Source organism: Capricornis sumatraensis, chromosome 1 (genome assembly GCF_032405125.1).
Source record: "Capricornis sumatraensis isolate serow.1 chromosome 1, serow.2, whole genome shotgun sequence".
Taxonomy (NCBI): Eukaryota; Metazoa; Chordata; class Mammalia; order Artiodactyla; family Bovidae; genus Capricornis; species Capricornis sumatraensis.
The window spans coordinates 172,544,134-172,555,889 of record NC_091069.1 but is presented as its reverse complement, the minus strand read 5'-3'; the positions used below and the strand labels follow the sequence as shown (position 1 = coordinate 172,555,889).

The following is an 11,756-nucleotide window of genomic DNA, read 5'->3' as shown; positions in this document are numbered from 1 at the left end:
ACTTTCCTGAACAACTGTATAATAATAAAATTATTTTCAGAATGAAATATTGTGGTGTGTGAATCTATGTATACACAGGAGGTTATGTATACGTGTTTGCTGAGGGGAGGAAGGAACATAGAGGAAGTAGGGATGGGGTAGCCAGGAGTTAATATAGAGGTAGAGAGCTGTGCATATCCAGGCTTCCTTTTCATTGGCCAGCATCTGGCTGCATGCGTCTTTCTAGGCTTAGCTAAATCTCAGGTGGTGAAATGGAGTGAGGAGATGCCATCCTAATACTGAATCAAACAAAGCTGAGCCTTTCGGCATGAGATTCATGCAGGTTTTTGCCTGGACCTGGAAGAACTACCTGGTGCATATTGAAAATACTTGATCCCTAGGGATCCCTCTGGGTAGGAGTAGAGTAGGGAAGCTAAGTCTCAGAGGGGAAAAGCAGGATGGGCATTATTGTTTGTTTATATCAAGTGCAGAAGATCCAATACTTTGGCCAGCTGATGCAGAGAGCTGACTCATTGGAAAAGACCCTGATGCTGGGAAAGATTGAGGGCAAAAGGAGAAGGGGACAGAAGATGAGATGGTTGGATGAAATCACTGACTCAATGGACATGAACTTGAGCAAACTCTGGGAGAGAGTGAAGAACAAGGAAACCTGGCCCACTGCAGCCCACAGGGTCACAAAGAGCAACTGAACAAAACATCAGGTCAGTGCTTGAGAAAAGCTAACTCACTTTCTCAAGGTACAATAAGTAAATTTTGAACCACGTCTATCTGACTTTAAAGTCCATGCTTGCTGTGTTTTACTGCCTTATTAGGAGTGAACTTGGGACATTTGCTAAAGAGAGATGGACTTGCTTTTTTTTTTTTTTAATTGTATAATTCATTTACAATGTGTTAATTTCTACTGTACAGCAAAGTGATTCAGTTATACATATTTTCCATATTTTCCATTATCACTGGATATTAAATATAGTTCTCTGTGCTATACATTAGGAACTCATCATTTATTCTTTCTTTATATAATAGTTTGCAGTTACTAACCTCAAACTCCCAACCCATCCCTCTCCCATCCACCCCTCCCCCTTGGCAAGCAGTCTGTTCTCTGTGACTCTGAGTCTGTCTCTCTTTTGTAGGTCAGTTCATTTGTGTCATATTTTAGATTCTACTGATATCATATGGCATTTGTCTTTCTGACTTAGTGTGATAATCTCTAGAGCTGTCTATGTTGCTGCAAATGGCATGACTTCATTTCTATGACTGGGTATTATTCCATTGTATATATGTACCATATCTTCTTTATCCAAGATAGGCTTTCTTGTCACCACTGATTAAATTCTTTGATTTCTCTAAACAACTGTACCTGGAAGGTGTGTCACAATATCTGGTCTGATCGTTTCTATTTTTGATGCAAATTTTGGATTCAAAATGATCTAGAAAAATTTTCCCCCTTCTACAAATTTACTCTTCCTTATAATAACTTTGGTGCTGCCATAATAAATAGGTTATCAGGTAGGAAAAATAGTTAATCTCCACATTAGGTATAGAATCCTTAGATTGCCCTCCTCTGTATTTTGGACAAACTTCATCCAGGCCCTGTTTGAATCTACTGGGGAGCTCACGACTGAGCAAGTCAGGTCAGAACTCCGTGTCAATCAAGATTAGGAGAGGCTTGGTCAGATAGGGTAACAAATACTCTGAAATTCTCAGTAGCTAAAACAGCAATTATTTTTTAGGATTCTCTTAGATTCCAAGTCCCTCACACAATGAGTGGGGCTCTACTTGTGTTGGCATTTTTAGTTGGGGACTGTCACTCAGGGACCTAGGCTGCCAGAGGAGCCACTTCAGAGAGTTGCAGGTTGTCTTGTGTTAGTCGGAGGGGAAAAAGCACAACCTAAAAGTTGAGAATTCTGTTATTTGGCAGACAAAACTGAGAACTTAAACCCAGGCCGCAGGCTTCCAGATCTCTGGAACTGCTACAAAGAGGTGACGGAGGAGCCAGGGTATATAGGAGTAGTGTAAAGACCCTGCAGGCAGTTGGAACTTCAAAAGATTACTGTTAACTGAAGAAAACCAAATTACTGTTGATTAAAGAAAAGCTATGACAAACCTAGATGGTATTAAAAAGCAGAGACATTACTTGACGACAAAGGTCCATCTAGTCAAAGCTATGGTTTTTCCAGTAGGTATGTGTGGATGTGAGAGTTGGACCATAAAGAAGGCTGAACACCAAAGAACTGTTGCTTTTGAGCTGTGGTGTTGGAGAAGACTTTTTTTTTTTTTACTTTATTTTACTTTACAATACTGTATTGGTTTTGCCATACATTGACATGAATCCACCACGGGTGTACATGAGTTCCCAAGCATGAACCCCCCTCCCACCTCCCACCCCGTATCATCTCTCTGGATCATCCCTGTGCACCAGCCCCAAGCATCCTGTATCCTGCATCAAACATAGACTGGCGATTCGTTTCTTACATGATAGTATACATGTTTCAATGCCATTCTCCCAAATCATCCCACCCTCTCCCTCTCCCTCAGAGTCCAAAAGTCCACTCGACACATCTGCGTCTCTTTTGTTGTCTCGCATACAGGGTCATCATTACCATCTTTCTAAATTCCATATATATGTGACTCTTGAGAATCCCTTGGACTGCAAGGAGATCAAACCAGTCAGTCCTAAAGGAAATCAGTTCTGAATATTCATTAGAAAGACTGATGCTGAAGCTGAAGCTCCAATACTTAGGCCACCTGATGCAAAAAACTGACTCACTGGAAAAGACCCTGATTCTGGGAAAGATTAAAGGTGGGAGGAGAAGAGGACGATGGAGGACGAGATGGTCGGATGGCATCACGGATTCGATGGACATGAGTTTGGGCAAGCTCTGGGAGATGGTGAAGGATAGGGAAGCCTGGTGTGCTGCAGTCCATGGGGTTGCAAAGAGTAGGACATGACTGAGTGACTGAACAACAACAAAGAAAACCAGATATCTCAAGTTAATGAATTTTCTATGCATGAGAAGATTTAAGAGCCTGGGCTCATTGTTATGTATCTTAGCTATCTAGGACTAGTGTCCTGTTCTTTCCCTTGCTGAGTCCCCTCAGGTGTGCCTTTGAGGTGGGTGCAGTGGCTAAGGACTTGGCAGGGGGCAGCTCATTTGTCTCCATCCTGAGTTCCCTTAGGGCTCACCTGTGGCTTGATATCAAGGAGCATAGGAAAGTTCCTGCTGGTCTTGAAGTCTCCACTAGAAAGTGACATGTTTTACTTCTTACATTTTGCTGGTCAGAACAGTCAACCAGAGCAAGTCTGCCTTCAAGAGGGAAGGGAGGGGCAGCAAATCTCGTAAACAGTAATATAGAATGCCACAAGGACCTTCCATCATCTCCTACCACCTAGTGCTTTCAGATTTCTTCCTACTTGTGGTTGTTCAGACACTAAGTTGTGTCCAACTCTGTGACTCCATGAACTGCAGTATGCCAGGCTTCCCTGTCCTTCACTATATCCCAGAGTTTGCTCAAGTTCATGTCCATTGAGTCCTTGATGCTATCTAACCACCTCATCCTCTTCCACCTCCTCCTTTTACTTTTAGTCTTTCCCAGTAACAAGGTCTTTTTCAATAAGTTGGCTATTTGCATCAGGTGGCCAGAGTATTGGAGCTACAGCTTCAGCATCAGTCCTTCCAATGAATATTCAGGGTTGATTTCCTTTAGGATTGACTGGTTTGATCTACTTGCAGTCCAAGAGTCTTCTCCAGGACCACAATTTGAAAACATCAATTCTTTGGGGCTCAGCCTTCTTTATGGTCCAAGTCTCACATCCGTGCATGACTGCTGGAAAAACCATAGCTTTGACTTATTGCTTGGGACTAAATCTTTCTGAATTAGCTCTGACTCCTCACTTCCCCCTAAAGAATATCTGAAACTTCCTCCCTCCATGTCTATGTCTTACCTTTCCCCTATGAGTTAACTCCCACATCTATTATATGTAACCCCCAGTTTTAAGTACTGTGGGTAATGTAGTGAGTTTCTTTTAAAATCTTACCTTTCAAAATCCACATAAAAATCAATTTTTTTCCATTAATCATTTCTTGATCCCTTCAGTCCATACCAAGTTCTCTAAATTTCTTTATTATAAACAGATGCAACTGCCCATCACAAATGCTGTTTACAAATGCTATCCTACAGCATTTCTTCTATGTGTTTTCTAGTTAAATATTTTGCTTCCCTGACCAGACTATAAATTCTGGTCACTTTTTTTAAGGACCTCTGGAACGCTCAAAGTCTTGCAAAAGAGTAAGCACAGAGCATTTAACCCTTTTTTATTTAAATGCCTAAGCAGAAGGAACTGACTCAAACTTCAGGAAGCAGTTGTGAGGACAGAGTGGCAGGAAATGACAGAAAAGCTGAATACGGAACTGAAATAGCAGCTCAAAGTTTCTTGCTCTGAAGTGGCAGCAGCTAGAAAGGAGTGGAGTGTCTTCGTGAGGAGCTGAGAGAGCAAACGCAGTTGAAGGTGGGTACTCTGGGCAGTGGGAAAATTGGGGAGCACAGGACAAGAGTTGAGAGGATACTACCTGGCTGTTACTCCTTGCTGAGAGGTGAAGTCATTGCTAGTCGGCTTTTAACCTTTTATGGCCAGAAGGCCAGCCTGGTGGTGAGTGGTTGTAGATAGTGAGCATGTGAGAATGAAAATAGAAGGAAAATGCTGGAGCCCAGGGAATGGGATTCAGCCGCCATCCAGGTCTGATTTCTGCCGACAACCTGCAATTCTAAGTCCCCTTGCTCCTAAGCACTGAGTTGGGAGGATTACTAGAGGTGAAGACAGTCTCTGCCCTTGGAGAGCTTATGGGTCTAACAGAGAGACAAAACCCACAGGAGACATCGCAACAGATCAGGAAGTAGCTGCTAATGTACACCAGTGCTGAGAACCAAGCACCAAATGAAGTCACGGTGCTTCGACTAGGGCTGGTTTCTCTGTTTGTAGGATCACAGAATCCCAGGTCAGAAATACAGGGGACTTGATGGAGAAGTGAGGTTAACCTCTCTGTTTTCCACTGGGAAAAACAGAGTTTCAGAGATGTTCAATCCTTTACCAAAGTATTGATAATGCCTGGTACCTGGCAAATGTGTACAGACTCTGTCTTGGCTCCCTAGCCCATATTCCCACAGGAGCTTAGGAACAGAGCTGGATGATCTGACTCCCAGTCCATGTACTTTACTGAGGCAGCCTCTTAAGTAGATCCTCGATCATGCCTGATATCCACAGCACCAGGCCTCAGCCAGTTACTCCCTAGGCTCCCACCTCTAGATAGTACCTTTGGCTTCCCTATTCCTGGCCAGTAGCTCAAGGGTGCTAAATTGGCTCTGTGTCAGAAACATTTCTGTTTCAAAAATACATGAGATTGAGAGGCTTATGGGAGAGTCAGGCTGGGGCCTGAGGGGAGCAGCAAGAAAGAGAACAGGACCATTGGTCCTCACAGCTTCCTTATTGCTCATGAATATTTCAGAAACTTCTCTTTTCCAGTTTTCTGTGTGAATTCCTTTTATGGCAGAGCAGCCCCAGAGCCAGGACCATAGGTTTTATCCACCTGCCCCACATCCAGTACCATCACCCCCTCAGGGGAAGGCAGAACTGCTCCTGGCAGTGACTCATCCCTCAGTCCAGCTGACTGGGTTCATACTTCCCCAGTGCCCTCTTTGCATCTCGTTAACCAATCTACCCCCAGATTTCCCTTTGGCTGGCTTCCAAGGGTTTTTTCAAGGAGCTGGAGAAGGATGGAGTTTTCAAGTGAAAAGGAAAATTGGAGAGTCCGAGTGCCTGGCTGGAGAGACTGGAGGGTCCTTGGAGTGATTATAAGAGGGCTCCTTTAAGAGACAGTAAAGGGTGTGGGAGTCTGAGCATGGAAGGGTGGGCCAGCTAGCAAGTGGTACCAAGGTCGAGAAGTCATAGACCAGAGCAGATGAGCATTGTCTGTTGTTTCCCCTTCAACCAAGACCCAGGACCCCACAGATGCAGAGCACCTGTGCAGCTCCTCATGCTGGACTGGCAGGCCAGCAGAGACACTGGGGATGCTGCCAAGTCGCTTCAGTCATGTCTGACTCTGTGCGACCCCATAGACGGCAGCCACCAGGCTCCCCCGTCCCTGGGATTCTCCAGGCAAGAACACTGGAGTGGGTTGCCATTTCCTTCTCCAATGCATGAAAGTGAAAAGTGAAAGTGAAGTCGCTCAGTCGTGTCCAACTCTTCGCGACCCCATGGACTGCAGCCCACCAGGCTCCTCCATCCATGGGATATTCCAGGCAAGAGTACTGGAGTGGGGTGCCATTGCCTTCTCCGGGGATGCCCTAGTGAAATGAGAATTTGGCACCCCCTCAAATTGGTGTTCTCCAAATATTTCTTAAACACATCTATTTACTTTAATAAAAGTTTAATGATTCTTAATGTTCAGAACAAGGGATTTTATATGCTCCTTTTGAACCAGTTACTGTCCTTAAAAAATAATATATTGTTGTTGTTGTTGTTTAGTTGCTAAGTCATGTCTGACTCTTTGCAACCCCATGGACGGTAGCCCACCAGGCTCCTCTGTCCATGAGATTTCCCAGGCAAAAGTGCTAGAGTGGGTTGCCATTCCCTTCTCCAGAGGATCTTCCTGACCCGAGGATCAAACCCACATTTCCTGCTTGGCAGGCAGATTCTTTACCACTGAGCCACCTGGGAAGACCAAAATATGATTAAACTGTTTTTAAAACTTGAACAATGAATGAATTAGTCTCAGCAAATAATGCCTCCCCATGCACTGTTCAGTGTAGGAATTTCAGCTGAGAGCCCCTATTGATATGCAGCTGTTCGGTGGCCAGTCTTAGAGTGGAGTTTAGCAGACTGTAGAGGCTAAGAGTTGGACATGACTGAGAGACTTCACTTTCACTCTTCACTTTGATGCTTTGGAGAAGGAAATGGCAACCCACTCCAGTGTTCTTGCCTGGAGAATCCCAGGGACGGGGGAGCCTGGTGGGCTGCCATTTATGGGGTCGCACAGAGTCGGACACAACTGAAGAGACTTAGCAGCAGCAGCAGAGAGAAGTGTAGATGTTCACTTTATCAAGAGCTGGGCTAATATATACCATGACACCTATGAAAGAAGTCATATGTAGATGCCTGAGTGGAATGACTCTGTCACTCCAGGTATGTTCCATATCCCTCATTGATAAATGCTTTAAGCCACTGCCTGGGCTGGCCTCTTGACAGAAGCGGGTGTTTCAGCAGTTTTGACACCCAAGTTATTTAGTGTTACCTACACCCATGACTTCTCTCCAGACTAAAGAACCCAGGCTACATTAGTTCATCTTAAATATATCTGCACTGCCCCCTTCCTCTGAGAAAAAGTACTTTCCTAAAACTTTCATCTGCTTTGCTTCAGATTCTCTTTTTTTCTAAGAAAAAAAAAATTATAAGAAACATTGGGCTACTAATCACTGGTTTCAGCATTCTTGTTTTCCCACCTCTTGATTTTTTTCATCTAATCATTCCCATTTTCTTTCGCCCTCAGATGTGGAAGTCTGTAGTAGGACATGATGTATCTGTTTCTGTGGAGACCCAGGGTGATGACTGGGACACAGACCCTGACTTTGTGGTGAGTGTGGAAATAACTTTACTTGGACAAAAAGTGGCAGAGGGCCGGCATGTGGGCTACTCTTTACACTTTGAGGGGGCCTAGAAGAAGTCTGGGACTGGGCTAGAGCCCCAGATGGGACTGCCGGGTAGGACAGGTGTCTGCAATAAGTGGGGCCTGCATGATAGCCTGTGTTGAGACTGGAAGGAGGCAGGTGCAGATGAGTGATGTTGTGACTGACAGGATTTGGAAGGCAATGCTGAGGAAGCAGATTAATTGGGTCTCTTTGGCCTGTGAGCCAGGATCTGAGCTGGACATATGTAACTTAGAGGGATTCAGGAGTTGTAGGAGACCGAAAGAAGAAAGTTTGAGGGATGCAGAACAGAAAGGGAGGTTTCAGAGCTCACCGGCTCAATGTTATCATGGGGGTCTGGGTGGATAAGCGTGGCGAGGGGGGTCTGAGTAAAGTCCCTGACTGAAGGAAGCAGCTGATATAGGGCACGTGGGGGGCATGTGTGTCAGCTGTGTGGCCTCTCAGTTTAGCACATCTCTTGCCATCACTTATTGCTGAGTGCTGTCTTCTGTAGAATGACATCTCCGAGAAGGAACAACGTTGGGGAGCCAAGACCATCGAGGGCTCTGGACGCGCAGAGCATATCAAGTAGGTGCCATAAGGACTGGGAGGAGGGAAAGAGGTATGGGAGGAGCCCAGGGAAAACTTGGAGACTCAGGAGAAGGAGAGAGAGAAATTCCTGTCTCCGTGTCTTTGCTTTTTCTTCTTGCTGTCCCCTTATGTCCCTCTGTGTATCATTGTGTATTTGTTTCACGTCTCTCCTCTTATCCCCCCAACCCTACTATCTGTTTTTTATTTCCAGCTTCTCTGATATTTCCCTAAGTGGGTCTATAATTTTAACTGTTTCTCTTCCTTCAGTAAAACATGAATTCAGAGAGGGAAGTGCTGACTTCACTAATTTATTATCTGTCTACTCACGTATATATAATGTATGTCTGTATTGTAGGGTGACTTCAAATGGGCCAAGAAGGATTCAGTAAAATGTCAAGGGAAAGAACTCAGAATAAATGTTATTAATATAAATAAGAGGAAAATATCAGGCCCCATACCTGGCCAAATGACTTTTAAAATAAAAATTTACATTTGACTACTTGGCAGAAGCAGGAAGTGATGAATGGTAACATGAAGAAATATGACACTTGGAAAGCCTGTGGATTAAAACTATGTTGGCAGTCTTAAAGATTATAACCTAATAGTTTACCAGAAAAAAAGCAAAACGACAAAAAACTCTGATTCCACAAGAGAGAAGGAAGTTACACACAAATCCAGGGATTTCTGTGGGGTGTAGTGTGTATTAGTATTGTGAGATTCTCTCTTTTCCATGGATTATTCAGGGTTTTCTAACTAGGGCTATTTGCTTTGGATAGTGTCAGAATGTCCAATAGACACAATAAACAGTATACTAACAGCAAAATTAAAAAGTAAATAAGTTGGGAAAATTAATCATTTTAAGCTCAACTTTAATGTCCCTTCCTCATAAACAACAGTGTTTTTACCTCGTTTTCTTCTAGATTTTAAAAAAAAGTGTCAGTGGATGGTCACACTGCACAAAGCATGCTATGAAAATTTGGCACTTGTTTATATAATTTGATAATATTTGGCACTATGCATTGTTGTTTAATTGGGCATAAATGATTTATTTCAGGTAACTGTATGAATATCATATTTAAGGAAACTAGGCAATTCTGGAAGCAGTTGGAAAGTGAAAAAATGGAATTGGGTAGTGCAGGAAGCTTCTCTGGTGCTCCTCTGTAGGCTCATCAAATCCTGCCCAAGTTAAGATGTCTTTCATTTTCTGAGAACAGGCCACTCAGCCCTCGTATCCTGAGAGCTATTAAGATAAGCATACAAACTCTCCTTGTACCCTTCCCCTACCAGTGCCCCTCACATGCAGAGCAGGAGTAGAACATTTTAAAGAGGACCCCTAAACCCCCGCCACAATCTTTGAAAGAGCTTGAGTTTGGATATCAGATAGATTTAGATTCAATTTACAGCTCTACCATTAATGGCAATGTGGGTTAGGCATATAACTTCTCTGAAACTCAGCTTATTTATTTATCCAATGAGGATGCAACTAGCTACCCTGCAGATATATGGTTAGAATTCAATGAATTAGCATGTAGCAATGTCTAGTGCAGTACTTAGCACCTCCTGGCCCCTCAATAATGTTATCTCCATTTCCTGTTAGTATAGATTAGTTGAATCAGATTTTCTTCCTAAAAACCTAAAATAAACATGTAAACAGATGACAATCTTCCTTACTCCTAAGTGGCATTTATTTGGACTGCTGTGTTATACAATCCAGTATATTTATTACTCTCACTGGTGACCCTGGGTGTTTCCTTATTAGCCTAACTGGATCTATATCTGATAAAATAAATGGTGGGGACATTTACCCAGAAACCCACTCCTCTCCCATTTACCCAGGCTATTGAGGTGTAAAAGCTCAGTCTCTGCTAGTTCCTAGCCAGGTGATCTTGGACAGGCCACTTCCCTCTCTGATTCTCAATCTTAGCACTGGGATCAAAAAGATCCCTAGAGGACCTTCCAGCGGTAAGTCTATAATACTCTGGGGTTCTTTTTGTCTCGTGTGGACTAGAACAACCTTTAAGGTCAGATGGGAATCACCAAGGTCCTTGGAAAGGAAGGGAAGTAGAAGAGAACAGTAGCTGCAGAGCTCAGATGATTCAAAGCAGGAAAAGGAAGTGATTGTGGTTCTCATTAATCTCACTACCATCCCCCATGATCGCCGGGGTGGCGGCACATGATCTTTCTTTTTTAGGTCTGTGAAAATAGACCTAAAATAGTTTGAGGAGTGGTTTGGTAATTCGGTAAATAGTTCAAATGACCCTATCCATCCTTCACCTATTGTGTAGAGAAGTCCTGGGCCAGGCAGCTCCAAGCAGTCTGGTGTTTCCAGGACCTGCCTAGTTTTCAAGGGTTCTTGTCTTCTCTCCATCTTCTTCTCACCAACTTTCCTCACTTATGTTCATGCACCTCTTTACGAGGCTGGATATGAACACTGATCTGCTTCTTGTCACTATAGCTTAATTTTTCCTGTCCTAGAATTTCATGTAAATGGAGTAATACATAATGTATTTTTGTGTCTGTCTTCTTTCACTCAGCATAATATTTTTGAGATCTATTCATGGCCTTGTGTGTATCAGTCTTTTGTTCCTTTTGAAGGTCAGATAAAAATAAATAAAGCTGTCAAGTAAAACTGTCATGAACATTGGGTCCAAATCTTTTTCTTTACCTATATTTTTACTTCTACCTATAGTAGAATTCCTGAGTCATATGAAAAGTCTGTTTTAGTTTTTTAAGAAACTGCTTTCTGAAAGAAATGTTTTTTCACTCCTACCAATAATGGATGAGTTTTAATTGTTCAACGTCTTTGTCTACACTTAGTATTGTTAGTATTTTTAATCATTTTTGTAAGTGTGTAGTGATTTTAACTTGTATTTTTCTGCTGGTTAATTTTATTGAACATCTTTTCACATGCCATTCATGTATTTTCATATGTCTTTGTTTTGAAGTGTCTATTCATATCTTTTTCTCATTTTTAAAGTGGGTTATTTGTATTCTTTTGAGTTTTAAGGGTTCTTTAAATATTCTAGATAAAAGTCTTTTGTGACATGTATGTTTTATAAATATTTTCTGCCAGACTATAACTTGCCTTTTCACTTTATTAATAGCTTCTTTTAAAGATAAAAGTATGTTAATTCTGATGAAGTCTAATTTTATAAAAAATTTTTATGGTCAGTGCCTATGTGTCTAGGGAATTTTTGCCTACCTCAAATTGTGAAGATTTTTTTCCTATGTCTTTTTCTAAAAGCCTTATAGTTTTAGCTTTTACATTTAAGTCTACAATTGACTTCAAATTTGTTTTTGTGTACAGTGTGAGGTAAAGATTGAAGTTCATTTTATTTCCATTTGGAGAGTTCGTTATTCCCACATCATTAAAAGACTATTCTTTCTTCATTGATTTACCTAGCATCTTTGACCATATATGTGAAGGTCCATTTCTAAGCTATTTTATTGATTTATGTCTGCTCTGACCCATGCCATACTGCACTGAA

General features: G+C 42.3%; 1 protein-coding gene across 1 annotated transcript in view; it reads left to right on the top strand.

The window, feature by feature from the left end:
• The first annotated feature begins 4,415 nt into the window (after positions 1 to 4,415).
• The window catches only part of HCLS1 (hematopoietic cell-specific Lyn substrate 1), a 38,666-nt gene continuing 31,325 nt past the window's right edge, over positions 4,416 to 11,756 (top strand). Inside the window, exons 1-3 of the mRNA XM_068972883.1 lie at positions 4,416 to 4,507; positions 7,542 to 7,625; positions 8,192 to 8,265. Coding sequence (XP_068828984.1) covers positions 7,542 to 7,625; positions 8,192 to 8,265 — 158 coding nt within the window. The 5' untranslated portion in view covers positions 4,416 to 4,507. The remainder of the gene's footprint in view (positions 4,508 to 7,541; positions 7,626 to 8,191; positions 8,266 to 11,756) is intronic.